The sequence below is a fragment of the Amphibalanus amphitrite genome, unplaced genomic scaffold (assembly GCF_019059575.1).
Source record: "Amphibalanus amphitrite isolate SeventyFive unplaced genomic scaffold, NRLGWU_Aamphi_draft 000589F_arrow, whole genome shotgun sequence".
In the NCBI taxonomy this organism is placed as follows: Eukaryota; Metazoa; Arthropoda; class Thecostraca; order Balanomorpha; family Balanidae; genus Amphibalanus; species Amphibalanus amphitrite.
The window spans coordinates 120,834-136,692 of record NW_024882083.1 but is presented as its reverse complement, the minus strand read 5'-3'; the positions used below and the strand labels follow the sequence as shown (position 1 = coordinate 136,692).

Below are 15,859 nucleotides of genomic sequence, written 5' to 3'. Positions count from 1 at the left end.
TCGATCACCTCTCACTGTGCAATATGACGTCATCCCGTACTGTCCATATGACGTCACTATGCCATATGGACATATGCCACTGTCATATGCTGTCCATATGTCCACAGCGTCCATATGAAGTCACTCTGTGATGTCCACATGACATCACACCGTGCTGCCCATATGACATCACACCGTGCTACCCATATGACGTCACTCTGTGCTGTCCCTATGACGTCACTCGTGCTGTCGGTGACGTAGCGGTTGTGCGCCTGCGGCCGCGGGTTATTGGTGGCCGGGCCGGTTTCCGTCTGAGGAGGACCGGTCCCTCCTCGGTCGGTCGGGGGGAGGGGCGGCGCGGGGCGGCGGAGGGGAGGTGTCTGCAGGTGCCGCACTACTGCTCGTGTCGCCGTACCGCCAACATGGGCTGCCGGCGCGGAGAGCTGCCGGTGCTGGGAGCGGTGCTGGCGCTGGGGCTGCTGGTCGGACCGCGGGTGCTTGCCCAGAGAGCTGACATCGAGCTGGTGCCGGCGCTGAGCGGGGATGGTGGCTCCGGTCCGGTGACCTACTCGGGCTACCAGGTGCTGCGCGTGCAGGTGACCGGCGCCGACACCGCCGAGCTGCTCAGGAGCTATGAGAACAACCCCGGTGAGTAGCCGATTCACGGCGGGGCCGATAGGCGACGGTGTGACTCCGAGGGCTGTCCGCGTTACGCAAACTTCTTCAGTCGACCGGGCTGTCTTCAGTTGACCGGGATGCGCGCGTATAGACTAGTCATCACATTTAGGCCATATGCCATTGATAGCTTTAGACAAATGCCATAGACCATATACCATGCCATATGCGTATGACAATTTAAAGTTCAATGTGATACGCAGGCTGTGTAAATTGTAAAGGTCTGTCTCCGGACTCTATCCTGCCCCAGGGGTGGGGAGGGAATGGGGCGTATAAACGCCTTTTTTCGATTTACCCAAGAGCGTGATTTGTATTGCATGCTTACAGGTCACTATTGCCTGATCATCTCCTTACCACAACGTTTGCAATCGGTGGTCGCAGCTCGTTTGGCATTCTGCACGCACATTGCACACTGACGGATCGAAGGGGACATTTGGGGCATCATCCTCTTCGACAACGATCGAAATTAACTATATGTATTACGATATGCCGATAGGTATTATCGCTTCCCTCCATAAGCATAAGAACTAAAACAGCATTTAGGCGTCGGAAAAGTTTTCGGAGGAAGCAAAAACCGAGGAACCCTATTAGTGGCAGGGGGGGGTTGTTTTCATCCACCCCTCAGGCTTTTCGGGAATATCTCCGAAGCCGCTGAAGCTACGATGCTGAAATTTTCTGACTTTTCCTAAAACTAAATTGGGCACATTCTCTCATAGACCCGGGAACAGGGGGGGGCAGCGGGGGCGCTTGTCCCCTCAACTTGAGAGCCGAGGGGGCGGCGCCCCCTCAACATTGAGGCAGCGAGAAAAGATCTTTCCTCCCTTTTCCGGACTTTTTTCCTTCTTGTTTCCTTTATACATCTACGCATCAACACATGGCATTTTCCTTGCCATCTGAATGGTTTCTGCTGATACAGTAGGCATCGATTTGACAACATCTGCTATTGACTATTGTCATCCCGCTTTGATTTGGGCCTGATCGTGGCCATAAGTTTGGCAGGCCAGATTTTATACTGCACCAGCTTGAGTCAACTTTGAGAAATACATAACGTACAAGGTGGTAAAATCGTTGCTATTATAGGTATAACACAGTTTACCCGCTCCGGATGTGATGGAAGGGTGTGGGGCAATGAGTGCACTGACGTGGCGCCCTCGGAGGGCCGGTATGGGATTAAAGCTCAGCGACACTAAGGGCTTGTGTGGTGCCTTCGGTTATCGGTAGCACCCTCAGAATCACCGGCGTAGGGCCCTCAGAGCCGCCGGTAAGGGGCCTTTAGAGGCACTGGTGTGGGGCCGCCATGCAGGTGCCGGTGTGGACGCTCAGAGGTGCTAGTGTGATTCTCTCAGAGGCGCCGATGAGGGTCCTTACAGGCGTTGCTGTGGATCCTCATAGACGCTGGTGTGGGGCCGTTACAGACGGGTGTGGGGCCTTTAGTGCTGCTGACGCGAACTCTCTACAAGCCGGCAGGGAGTCTCAGTGACCGGCAAGGGGACCTTACGCCGGCAGAAGTCCTGTGGGGTCCTTAAAGACCGGCCCTCATGGGCGCCGACGAGGGCCCCACAGTTGCCGTTATGGAGCCCTCAGAAAATTAAGTGTGGGACCATCACCGGCGGGAAATGCCCCTAGAACTGGCACCTCATAGGCCGGTAAGACCTCTCAGAGGCCAGTAACGGGCCTTTGGAGATCACCGAGGTGTCCTTAAAAGCCGCAAGAGGCCCTCAGACGCCGGCGTCGGACCCTTATGGAGATCTTAGTGTGGCTATTTAGGGCCCATGAGGCGCTCTGACGAGCCCCATGGGGCCCTTCTGAGTAGAAATATGGCCATCGTTAACCCACAGCGGTCAAATGGCGCTGCAGGGCCCCTCGGACCCGAGGGTCCCCTTTATCCCGATGGTTTAGTGTCCCCTTAGACCCCTAGCTACGCCACTGTTTCATATGCATCATGTCAGGTATTTTAGGTTCGCCCCCCCCCCCCCCCCCAACTTGAAAATCGTTCCCGGGCCCCTGCATTCTCTGAAAATTTCAAGTTTATATCTTTACCAGGGGCGGCTCCAGAGCACTGGGAATTGGGGGGTCCTATTCGTGAAGCGAGTCATTTGGGCGAAGATCACGATGCTGATGTATTATAACTGTATACACCAGTTTTACGAACAGTGAATGAAAGGTATCATGTGATAACATATACAAAGTTATTGTGCATCCTCTTTTGACACGTTTTTGCTATAATAGGCGGATCCAGGCGTCCAAAAAGGGGGGTTATGTTTTACCTCCCAACATAGGTGCCCTGACACCGCCTATGCATGACCAATACAATTGTAGTCGTTCTCTCATAAGAAAATTGTAACATAGCAAGACCATTGCCACCCTTTTTAGAAACAGTACCAACAAAAACCTTATTTACTATACTTTTTGTGTACCCCCAATCTCAATGATCTGTATCCGCCTATGATTTTTGAAAATGCATATTTTTAGGATCCATGTGAATTCCTGGTTCATTCTCTATCGATCGGCAAAAGTTGTGTTAAGATTGGTTCAGAAACCTGGCCGTGATAAACAGTCTAAAATGTATCTGCAATTTGCCCGTTTTTACCCCTCTCTACCCCCCTATTGACATTTTTTTTATTTTTATTTTTTAGAAATGTAGATCACGTTGAGCGAAATCGAATGCCGTTTGAATTTTGAAAATCGGCCCGTTAGATCTCGAGATATCAAGGGGGGTCGTAAACGCCCCCCTGCCACTAATAGGGGTAGCCAGGAGCCTGCCACTAATAGGGTTAAGGAAAATGTGTTACTTTTTGTGGCGCATGTGTTCCCGACAGCGGAAGGCCCCCATTCCGGATCTGCCAGTGGCATGCACCTGACAGTTGAGGTACGAACCTGCAGTGTCACCGCTCTGACTCCGGTGACGCAGGCTGCACAGCTGTGCCGCGTCATGCAGCCAGCAGCACCCTGACTTCACGTCATCCTCAGACTGAGACGCGTTAGAGCAGAGGAAAATGACGAGCTCCTTAAAACGACCGTCTTGGTGTGTGCTAATTCAGTTACTTGATGCCAATGTCATTGGCGTTTTATTTTACGAAGCCTTCCAAATTCAGCATTTTCGACATACCTATTTATTTAGAAACCTGAGCCCTAAACAATGAACATGTGTAAAAACTCTCACTTGCCAGGCTGGATCTAAACGGAGCGTAGGTATTTGTTTATATCGGTTATGAATTCTATCGGCTATCGCATGGGCGCGTGAATGCCGTTTTAGCTATGATAATATAGCACGCGCGGCTTAACCCTCGCCGGACCTATTGGTTTTCTACATGCGCGCCGGCCGGGGGGGGGGGGGGCGGGTACGACCCCCTCGCCGTTTCGCCCCTGGTGGAGCTAGCGCGTCGCGGAAAAAACGAGCGTGTGCGCCGTTACGAGACGCAGAGATTGGCACCCGATTTTAAGGTCCTAGGTCAACCGGTGACCTCTGAGGTCAGGTCAAGTGCCCCAAGGTACGGTTCAGTTTTTAGTGAATAGCTTTGCAAAAAACGGCCGCAGCGCCGCGATTTTGGCAGCATCGTGTTCGCCTCGCTCAGGCGCGTCGAATGATATACTTTTTGTCCGGGTCAGGTCAACTTGGGGTGTTGACCTCAGGTCAAGGTCAGGTCAGCACCCCCAGGTCACGAAGTTGGTCGAAAGAGGTCATGTCGCATATCATTCGATTCGGCAGGTCTTCCTGAGTCCATTGGTGGCTTTCCCGACTCGCTAGCTCAATCTGATCAAGAGTTATTGACGAAAAACTAATATGACCTTGATGACGTCATAAATGACGTCACGCAAGGTCAACATTGCAAAAGTGACGCATCTAACCTTGCAAGGAGTGCATCAAATCACGATTCTGTGTGCTTGAGATAGTTGGAGATCGTTCCCGGCGCCAGAATAGCAGTTTGAATTTTTCCCCATTGACTTTAATGGTGAGGTCACGAAAATGACCTGACCTCATATGACCTTTAGGAAAAATCCGAGATATACAAGTTGTGAGACTCATAATGGATACTAGATCCTGCAAGTTTCATTTCCTTGTGACATCTCATCTGGCAGTGAGGGCGTTGCGAAGCTGCGACATCTGAAGACCGTGCAGAGGTTCACTTATGACGTCATAGGTCAGTGACCTGACCTGACCCAAAAATGCGGTTGATGTCAATAGATCCGGCTTGAATCAAAGGTCAGGTATGCCAAGTTTCAGCTCTCTATCGCCAGCGTGTTCGGAGCTATCGCGAAAAAACCCAATGGGGGGGGGGGCGGCACCCGCCCCCCCATCGGCCGGCGAGGGTTAACCCTCGCCGGACCTATTGGTTTTCTACATACGCGCCGGCCGAGGGGGGGGGGGGCGGGTACGACCCCCCCCCTCGCCGTTTCGCCCCTGGTGGAGCTAGCGCGTCGCGGAAAAAACGAGCGTGTGCGCCGTTACGAGACGCAGAGATTGGTACCCGATTTTAAGGTCCTAGGTCATCCGGTGACCTCTGAGGTCAGGTCAAGTGCCTCAGGGTACGGTTCAGTTTTTGGTGAATAACTTCGCAAAAAACGGCCGCAGAGCGCCGATTTTGGCAGCATCGTGTTCGCCTCGCTCAGGCGCGTCGAATGATATACTTTTTGTCCGGGTCAGGTCAACTTAGGGTGTTGACCTCAGGTCAAGGTCAGGTCAGCACCCCCAGGTCACGAAGTTGGTCGAAAGAGGTCATGTCGCATATCATTCGATTCGGCAGGCCTTCCTGAGTCCATTGGTGCCTTTCCCGACTCGCTAGCTCAATTTGATCAAGAGTTATTGACGAAAAACTAATTTGACCTTGATGACGTCATAAATGACGTCACGCAAGGTCAACATTGCAAAAGTGACGCATCTAACCTTGCAAGGAGTGCATCAAATCACGATTCTGTGTGCTTGAGATAGTTGGAGATCGTTCCCGGCGCCAGAATAGCAGTTTGAATTTTTCCCCATTGACTTATAATGGTGAGGTCACGAAAATGACCTGACCTCATATGACCTTTAGGAAAAATCCGAGATATACAAGTTGTGGGACTCATAATGGATACTAGATCCTGCAAGTTTCATTTCCCTGTGACATCTCCTCTGGCAGTGAGGGCGTTGCGAAGTTGCGACATCTGAAGACCGTGCAGAGGTTCACTTATGACGTCATAGGTCAGTGACCTGACCTGACCCAAAAATGCGGTTGGTGTCAAAAGATCCGGCTTGGATCAAAGGTCAGGTATGCCAAGTTTCAGCTCTCTATCGCCAGCGTGTTCGGAGCTATCGCGAAAAAACCCTATGGGGGGGGGGGCGGCACCCGCCCCCCCCCCCCCCCCCCCCTCGGCCGGCGAGGGTTAAAATTTGCTGTAGGTGAGTACAATTGAAGTCGCACCACATAATGTGTCGTGGGTAATATCAGACGATAGAAGGAAAATGAATAGTCCCTCCCCTCCCCCAAAAATGGAAGACAAAGCGGCTTGTAGAAGGTAGAGAGGCCGAAAGGGAGGTTGAAACGAGAGCAAATAAGAGGATAAACAGACCGTGTGCGTGTCAAACCGCGACACAGAAAAACGTATGAACGTATGAACAAACGTAACCGCGTATGAACAGACAAAACAGAAAACGTATGAAAAGACAACGTATGAACGAGGAACAGAAAGCATTCCACCGGCTCCCAACTGTGACAGCGTTTGGACCCTCAGGCGCACACTTTTGGTCGGAGTCTGCGGTGCAGGAGGGGCCCGTGGACGTCATGGTCTCCCCCGACGTGGGCCGCCGGCTGAAGGAGGAGCTGACCCGTTCCGGGGCTTCCTACACCGTCAACATTGAGGACGTGCAGGTGAGCGAGTGTCGCGCAGATCGCATCCTACGACAGTGACCCACCACAGTTCTGCAATCAAAGAGAAACAATGCAATTGAACTATGTAGTGATCAATCGTTTTGTTTTTAATCGAAACTCTCATGTTTTACTTCTATTTATTTAGAATTCGTCTTGTGTTCTGAGCAGTGCGACCACCGTTACGGTTACCTCGGGCCGGGCTGGAACAGCCCGAATGGAGTCTCCCCGGGGTGACCGTTAGCGCGGGGCTGCTTATGTGCGTTCCGCTGTAGGGGCTGAGCCACGACAACGCGTTTATTATGGTGACAATCGCATGGTGACTGAAGCTCAATGTCGTCCTCTTATCACATCATCGCCCATGACTCTTATACGGCCTCTTTATCACCTGTCCCCGTAGTGGTCTTATTGAGGCAGGCATCCTCTGTGGGGTGCGGGCCAGATGTAACCTGCAGGAAGGTATCTGTAAGGCGGACGACTTATGTCAATTGTCATAAAAATTACAAGTTACCATATACGGCAATATAATGCTATTGGGTAATATTGACATATTGACAATTGACGACGTTATGCCTAAATGAATAGGAAGTTGCATGTATTGTAGAGTCTACATGCGCCGTATCCGTCTACATTGTAGACGGATACGGTAGCCAGCAGCTAGAATAGAGAGAGAGATTCAAATATTTAGTGTCCGCGGACATGAGAATAGCGGGTCTTATCGGAATTATGAATCGCGGGCCAGTGGCTGCCGATTCCCGGCTCTTGTCAGATCTAAAGGGACAGGTCCAGCAAAAGAAACGAGATGACATAGGTAACTCTACAGTTACCTATGTCGTGTACCTCGTGTAGTGCCTATAACGTTTATAAACGTTATGTTACAAGAAACATTGACGAACATCGCCACGGTCGCCCAGCTTGGTGACGGACCTCTACAGTTCACCCTATCGAAAGGGCCTTGTTTGCTCCGCACTTGCCAAGCAGCAGGCGGACAAAGGTTAATCTAGTTCACTCGGCTTCACAAATCGCACACAAACGGGTTTCAGTTGACATCGGTTCTGGTTGGGAAACCCAACGCACCTCCAGCGGTCAGTGTAGTTACTCGGTGTCCGCGACTGCTCGACTGCTATTGTTCCGGATTTACCACTCGATTCACAGGGAATGCCTACGCAGCACTGCCGCTATTAGGTATAGGATGTCCTACAGAGACTAGCAAAGGCTAACGGTGCTACACAAGCTCATTGGTACACTGCTTTTTATTATTCTAGATGCGTGCTGTATGAAAGTTGACGGCGGACCCTCCTCAATTCATGTGCTCTCAAAAATTGAATGCCTTATGTATGTAGGTATACAACACATTTTTATTTTTGTAATAGCATATAAATTGATTTTCTAATAAGCTGATTCATTCATTCAGCCATTCAATTTTGTGTCAATTGATTTCGGACGATAAAAAAATCTTTGAAATCAGTCTCGTACGTGGGGCCCATTTTTGATCCGCTCACGCTCGTCGTTCCGTTCTATTCTTGCGCTAACCGATACCTTCAAAAACATTGGTCAGGAGCTCATGAGCTGAATCATAACGCTAAAACCGGAACAGCCACGGTGGTCGACGTGTAAACATGCGACTCCGGTGGCCACTGAATGGATGACATACTTGTTTACTGCTAAAAGTGCCCGGCCACAACACGAACATGCCTGGCAATTGTGGCAGCTTCCTCGATTCCTTACCCGAATGCGAATGTTTCCGTGTCTGGCCGAGCATAGGCGATCGTTTTATAAGTACCTCTAACCGGATGCTGTCACCGGTGTGGGCTGAAAAACTGAGCTGCTGGACCGTTGGCCGTTCGCGGATCTGCACAGTCGCGTACCCGGTGGGCTGGCGGCCACCTGGAGCGCGTAAATCCCGCCCGTCGGCCCGCCGCCGTCAGGCCGACAAACAGCCACTGGGCTCAGTGTCACAGACGCCAGCAAAAGTTCCCGGCGCCTCACCGGATTTACCGACTGTTTTTACCCGCGCTGGGTATCTCCGTAACCCACTTTCAGCAATATTACACATTTTAGCAGACTGCTTCGTTCTTTTGGCGCGTTGTAGCCCTCGCCGAACCTAACGGTTTGCTATATACCGAAAGGACACGAGCCCCTCCTGCCGTTTCGCCTATATAACTGACTAGAGCTTTGCAAAAAAAAAAACGTGTCATGTGCTGTTGCGAGACGCAGTGACTGGTATCTAATCTTCAGGTCCAGGTCAACCGGTGACCTTTAGGCTCTGAGGTTCGGTCAAAGGTTCGAAAGTCAGGGTCCGTTTTTGACAAATAACTTCGCGTATTATAGCCTCCAATTCACACTTTTTGCACTTTATATCGTGCTGCTCTCCCGCGTTGAATGATGTGCTTGATGTCGATAAAAGGTCAAACTTGGTGATGTCATCAGGTCAAGGTCAGGCCGTAGGCGTTCTGGTCAAGGAGCTGGTGGAGCTAATCACTTTAGGATATATGCTGCTGTCTCCGAAGTCATGCACGCTTATGCCTTCAATGAAGCAGTCGACCTCACACTGACATACCCCGTCCGTGCTGCACCCACAGGAGGCGATAAAGCGGGAGAACCCGTCCGATCTCCTTCAGCCGCGGCTGCAAGTGCGGCAGAGCCTCCAGCAGGGTCACCCGCTGACCTGGAGGAAGTACCACCGGCTGGCCGACCACCACCAGTACCTGGACTTTGTGGCGCTCCGGTATGGCGACCTCTGCGAGACGTTCAGTATCGGCACCAGTACTGAGGGCCGAGACATCAAGGGCGTCAAGTGCGGCCGAGGAAAACGCGAGATCTGGATCGATGGAGGTAAGACAGGGTGACCTCTGGACGGCTAGATGACGGTGGGACTAGTTTTCTGAAAGTTTAAGGCATTTTCATGGGCATTTCGGGTTGTGATTGCGCCCATAATTACTAACGTATCACTGTTATTGCGAAAAAAAAAACAGTTTATTTTGTGACTTCTCTGGCCGTTCTAGAAAACAGACGGGACCGGAGGATTCACATGATGATATATTTTATAATATAGTAACTTATGACCATCTTCTCCTCCGTCCCGTTTCAGGGATCCACGCGCGGGAGTGGATCTCGCCGGCGGTCGTGTCATACCTGATCCGCGAGTTTTCCGAGCGGTCGCCCACCTCTAACGACATCCTCTCCAACTTCACGCTCTACATCATCCCGGTGCTCAACCCCGACGGCTACGAGTACAGTCATACCCGTAAGTGAGGCGACGTGAAAGCGAGCCGGTAGACACAGCTGGGTGGTTTGTACTTTGCATTTCAGTAGGCCGCACCGAAAGGCTAATACTCGTACATTTCAACAAAATTAAAAAGACCGCACCTGTGTGTTAAAATCAACGGTATAGTTTGTGTAAACATATGAATAAATGCAAACAATTGCTTTGAACTTTTTGTGGTCGCACCCGTTTCAACGGTGACTAACAAACAGGTGATACAGGTGGTGGCTATATGTAGGCTCATAGGTGACGACGTATTATCATGTGCAGGGCCAATGGTCACCGCCTATTTCGGCTTTACGCGGCCATATCCTTAGAAGGAAGCCATTGCAACAGAATAGGGATGTAGGTATGATGATATGCACAATTTGCACATATTGACAAATTCATTTTTATCGATATCGGCAGATGACCGTATGTGGCGGAAGACGCGCTCGAAAAACGCCGACTCCACCTGCATCGGCGTCGATGCCAATAGGAATTTCGACATTAGCTGGGGAAAGGTAAGCCCTATACCGCTCTCTGCGGGTAGTAAACCGCCGGTGACTATACAATTGGCTGTTCTGAAACAGCCGAACGTACCTTATGGACATTCGTTAGGCGTTATCTGTGTTATGTTACTGTGCATGGTATTTGGCCAGAAACTAAAGCATTCCTTGGTCGATAAAAACTTTTGACCAGTCGAGTTCTAGTTCATTTGTCGCATACACTCAACTATAGCAAACCTATTGCGGTTTTGGTGAACTATGAACCCAATGTGAAGTGTTCTTCAGAGGAACCTCGGAGCGATAGCTGCTACGAGAAGAGACTCGTGTTATTCTCTAATACGATCGTGTAGATTGGCAACACTGTTACTCATGATTATCGTGCAAGGCTATTCTTCGTCTGAGTAAGCCAGTATTCGTGAACTTAGGAGAACTTTGTTTCTGATAGGTATTCTTTACTCAATCACCGGCATCTGTATCTTTTCGGAGTGTGTGTGTTCTCATTTCGCCAGGCGTTATCATTATGTAACGGTATACTATCTACCGCTCACTTAGCGCGATATTCTCCTCGACCGTCGGAACTATGTATTTATCCCATGCTGAATTGATTAATAATTATGCTGGTATCGATTTATAGGTAAGGATTTCCTTTTTTCTAAATTCACAGTACTGACCTTTTCTCTTGGCGATGCCTCTAAGGTCTGACCTTCGCTCTCCGTATTATGCCCTCAGTGTGAGACCTTTAGCAAAGTTTTTGTATGCCCTCAAAGCAGACATTTCTCTTATCAATTGGCGTGGCCTCTATATCTGACCTTTGACCACCATTTGCTATCAGAGTAAAATTTGTAATCCTCCAACCACAGATAACAGTAGTACTACTGTTATCTGTGCTCCAACACATCCTAACCTTAGAGCGGGACCGCTGATCTCTGACTTCGGAGTGAGACCTCTGACTTCTATGCCCTCAGAACGGTACCTCTGACCTATGTCATCTGTAATTTGTATGCGCTCAAAGCGATATCCCTGACCGCTGACCCAAGAGCGGACTTCGGTCATCAAACTACGTGTTCTATCTTTGACATCTGCCCCCTCTCTGTCCTCAGAGCGGCACCTGCAGGAGCCGTGCGCGGTCACTTACGGAGGGCCGCACCCGTTCTCCGAGCCGGAGACGCGGGCTATACGCGACTTTGTGCTCGCGCACAAGGATAAACTGGAGATGTTTATCACCCTCCACAGGTGGGGCGAGGGTGGGCGGATACAGTCAGCGATCTCATCAGGAAACGATTAGTAGCCGGCATCATAATTAGTAATCTAAACAGTTCATCGCTGTGAAGCAACTTCAGTAAACATGATTGATGGTACTTCTTGCTAATTGAGGTTTGAACGCTGACTTGTTCTTTAGCTTGATGAGTGCAAAATATAATGGTAGTTAAATGCCTATGAATGAAACACGCACAGATAAAACCGCGTCTTCACGGACCAAAAACATGCAAAACCAAAAATGGATATCATTTTTGTTAGCACCTGATCGCCTAATCGGTAATATTTCACTGTTAACCCGCGCCCCGCACGGCTACCGGCGGACCCTACCACCCGTAGGGGGGGGGGGCGTTTCGCCCCCCCCTAAGATCTCGGAAAGTTACCGGCCGATTTTCAAAATTTAAACGGCGTTCGATAGCCCCACCCGGGAACTACCTTGTGACCAAATTTCATTGACCTAAGTCAAACCGATGACGTCACAGGTCAGGTCAAAGGTCAGATTTTCACCGTTCACAGGCATTTCAAGAAATGTGTTGTGAAATCGAGTAAATTGGTAATTTATTGAAAACCATCGATGGTACATTGTTCGTCAAACACATACTTTACTATCTGAGGTCACTGATACCAGGTCAGGTCGCAGCGAGGTCAGGTCACCGGGGGTCACAATATGAAAGTGCCGTGTGATACATGTTTTATGGTCCATTTTACATGAAAAATGCCATTATGTGGGTCAGGAAGCCTTTGGGGCCAGCCTAGGTCACGTTTTGGTGAAGGTCAGGTCAAGGTCAGGTCAAATTAGGTCAAATTTTAAAGTTGATTTTTTTTTGCATGAAATGGGTATCGATTCGATGCATCTCGTCACGGGGAGTCTAATGGTGGTCTTTGTTTTGCTCTACGAGGCCTAGAATTGCCAAAAATTGAGTTTGAAAACTTGACGTCATCATTTTTGAACAGTTTTTTCGCTATAACTTGGCCAAAAATTGAGGTATCGATCTGAAATTTGATATGGAAATAGAAGACGGTAGGTACTATCACATATATTCCGTTTTTTTCGAAACTCAAAAAACTTTTTGGATTTTTTGGCTAATATAGCCAAAAAATGCTTTTTTGATTTTTGGGGGTCAAAATCCAAAAATTTCAAATATCTGAGATAGCACTTTTGTAGCCCTATCAATTCTACACCTTTTATGTCTGGATCATTTTTCTGTATCTTCAAAGCTGTAGGCCTGACAGGTCTTCTCGCGAAGGTCTTTTTTCGTTCGAAAATGACAGAACATGATGTCATTCTGACGTCATTTGTGGCCAACCTATCATAGCCTCTGGAAAATTTTGGTCACAATGTGTAAAATTGATGCCCGAAGGGGTCCTTACAGTTTGGTTCGACCGAAAAGGACAGGGGGGGGCAGTTTCGCCCCCCCCCCTACGGGGCGCGGGTTTTAACATACGTTCAGCTTGCTTCCATTTTCTTATCATTTCTGGTACATGCCATTTTTTGGAACACTACTGTTTGATACATTATCCGTCACCGGTCAGTCTGACCTTGGACTACGCTAACAGCATTATCCCCCTGATCCATGACCTCTCCGACCCTCCCCTTTCTCGTCGACAGCTACTCGGAGCTGCTGTTTGTGCCGTACGCCTTCACAATACAGAAGCCGGACGACTACGACGAGGTGCGGGCGGTGGCCGAGCGCGGCGTGGCCGCCCTGCGCGCCGCCTCCGGACGCGAGTTCAGCATCCCGCGCACCACCCCGTACAACCAGCTGTCCGGCGTCTCCGACGACTGGGCCAAGGCGGTGGCCGGCGTGCGCTTCACCTACACGTTCGAGCTGCGCGACAAGGGCGCGCACGGCTTCCTGCTGCCGGCCGAGGAGATCGAGCCCAGCGGCCGCGAGATCGCCGCCGCCGTGAAGGCCATGATCCGCGCGCTGCCGGCGCCGACGCGGCAGTTCGGGGACGCTGCCGAACACCGGGAGACCGCCGCGCCGGCCGCCGGGAAACGGGCTGCCGGCAGGCGGTTCTACTGACAACTAAAGAGGGAGGGGGGCTTTCTGCTGGGTCGGGAGAGAGGCTTCCGACTGGGCCGACGGAGAGGCGGTGTCTGGGTCAGGAGGACGACGGTCTACTGGGCCGGGAGGTAGGCATTCTACTGAGACAAAAAGTAGGCATTCTACTAAACCGAGAGGATGACGTTCTACTGAGCTGGGAGGAAATCGGGAGGTAGCGGCGGGTCGGGCCGGGAGGGAGGCGGTGGCTGAACCGGCCGGTGAACCGTGAACCGGCCGGGGAACCATGTTACGCGCGATGATAGGATCGGCGGCAGTGTAGCTCCGGCCGATAACCGAGCCGATAACCGGCCGATAACCGAGCCGAGAAATGGGTCACAAATGCGAGTGGGTCTTCAGGTCACCGGTACACGGAGTGACGGGTCCATTGTTGATCTGTCCAGCCTACATACCGGGCTGCTGTAAATGCACGCATGTTGCGTGCATTCATGCAGACACGATATGCATTTTAGATTAGCTGAACGTTTTGAATCGCTTGTTTTTGTGATCCTACAGCTACAATTATTGCATGTGTATGGGATGCATCCATTAGACGCTAGCGTAACTACAGGTAGAATTGCCTGAATCGTATGGTGACATCACCAATCGCTGGTGAATGGCATTGTAACAGTGTATTAACTTTACTTCCAGCACAGTCGAGGGTGCAAATAAACAATTTGAGTTGAGTGTAATAGTTTATCTGATTAGGTTTGAAGCTAATCATGCTATTTTAGGCGTTTTGAGCGTGATAACTGTAACTGCGAAAGGGTTCCTACACAGCCAAATTAAACACAGTACCTAACAAATAAACGGTCGAGTACAAAACTGAAATTTGTTTCGTATGCATAAAAATCTGCGTAATGCTGCTCAAGCGAGGCCTTACAAAGTGCATCACAGCCTGGACTACGATGTGTCTGCTTTGTTGTGTTGGGTTAGGCTCTTTTGGTCTGACAAGACCATTTCAGAGCCGGAAGGATGCTAGGAATTTGGGGGAGACATTGGTCTGGGCAAACACCCTAGAGAGTCGCCGGGGCTGAGCCCGTCCGAATGGACAGGCCGACCAGCCCCCCAAGCACTCTGCACCCGACTACGGAGTGCGCTCCCTCGGGAGCAGCGGTGCCGCTCCAAGGGAGCAGCCCGCATGAGATGAAGGTGCCTGTCCAGCCCGGAGCGGGGTTGCGGAGTGGAGGAGTTTAGTATCCTGAGGATAGAAACGACGGAACGGAGAGATGTGTCTGCTTTACGGGTGCCTATTTGGAGACCTAGATATCCATCCTCAGCCCCGTAACTATAGGACAGTTGCACCCACGAATCAACCACTTACCATACCTTAAAGTTATGTACTTACATACCAACAGTGGCGGGGCACACTTAAAACGGTCGAAAACTCGAAACCAGAGACCAGACCACTTATGATTATCTGCATGTCGGCTTGGAAGGCCACTCAAAAGGAAAAAGATAACATGCGTAACGTGTCACGAGGCGTTTTAAAGATTGTACCTACCTACTTACCTAGGAGATTGTAGATACCTTGGGTAAATACGGCGTAAGAGAATTGAAGCGTTCTTTACAAATAAACTGTGACTAACTATATGGAAAAAAGAACCAGGTTGAACGTTATTGCATCTATCCTGCTTGTATGTGTAGCGAAAGGTGTCAAATGAAATAAAACTAGCATACCTAAGCAAATTGTGAGGGTGGTAAAACGCATTTGGGTTCAACGCGTACCTATAATATTTTTCGCAACAAATATCCTATAGGTATAACGTTTATGAATAAATAGTATGCAGTGCTCTAGCGAGAAACATCTTGACATATGTAGTTTGGTTTTCAAATGACCTTTTCCTCGATAATTAATTGAAAATGCGATAAAAAGCAAATATTATATCGTTCGGCAAATTTTCGAACAGCAGTTCATTCTCAAGCCATATGAAACAATATCGAGGAAAAGGTCATTTGAAAACCAAACTACAGGTATAACGTTTACGTTAAATTACGTATATCTAACTATTCTTTTATATCCCGGCACTGTCCGGATCGCGAGTTACCTAAGTGTGGAACTACCCAGCGCCGAGCCGGCCGGATGACGTCACACCACGGCCAGTGCCGGCGCGGCGGCAGACTGGCCGAGATTGGCATGGTCTTAACTTGGCGAAGAGGCATCGGACGCCAAACTTCTGCTGCAGCTATTAATCACATTTCATGCGTTTCTTCCATGTGTATGAGCTATCAAGTCCTTCGAATACCTAATGTGTAGGTGAGCGTACCTGCATTTAGCAGTGTATGCTATGCTATGTGGATGGGCAC

The 15,859-nt window shown here is 49.9% G+C and overlaps 1 protein-coding gene across 1 annotated transcript; it reads left to right on the top strand.

Moving 5' to 3' along the window:
• The first annotated feature begins 308 nt into the window (after nucleotides 1-308).
• On the top strand, nucleotides 309-14,239 carry LOC122394395 (carboxypeptidase A4-like). The gene is made up of 7 exons (XM_043391266.1): nucleotides 309-627; nucleotides 6,364-6,500; nucleotides 9,080-9,332; nucleotides 9,589-9,744; nucleotides 10,171-10,265; nucleotides 11,351-11,483; nucleotides 13,117-14,239. Exons 1-7 carry the CDS (start codon nucleotides 402-404, stop codon nucleotides 13,416-13,418), a joined length of 1,302 nt encoding a protein of 433 aa, XP_043247201.1. The 5' UTR covers nucleotides 309-401; the 3' UTR covers nucleotides 13,419-14,239.
• Nucleotides 14,240-15,859: the final 1,620 nt, after the last annotated feature.

What these genes read in the sequence shown, in the direction of transcription:
- LOC122394395 (XM_043391266.1), top strand. Translation starts at nt 402, where the DNA reads ATGGGCTGCCGGCGCGGAGAGCTGCCGGTGCTGGGAGCGGTGCTGGCG. An exon ending in CGAGATCTGGATCGATGGAG is followed by an intron (nt 9,333 to 9,588) that starts GTAAGACAGGGT and finishes GTCCCGTTTCAG; the next exon opens with GGATCCACGCGCGGGAGTGG. An exon ending in CTACGAGTACAGTCATACCC is followed by an intron (nt 9,745 to 10,170) that starts GTAAGTGAGGCG and finishes CGATATCGGCAG; the next exon opens with ATGACCGTATGTGGCGGAAG.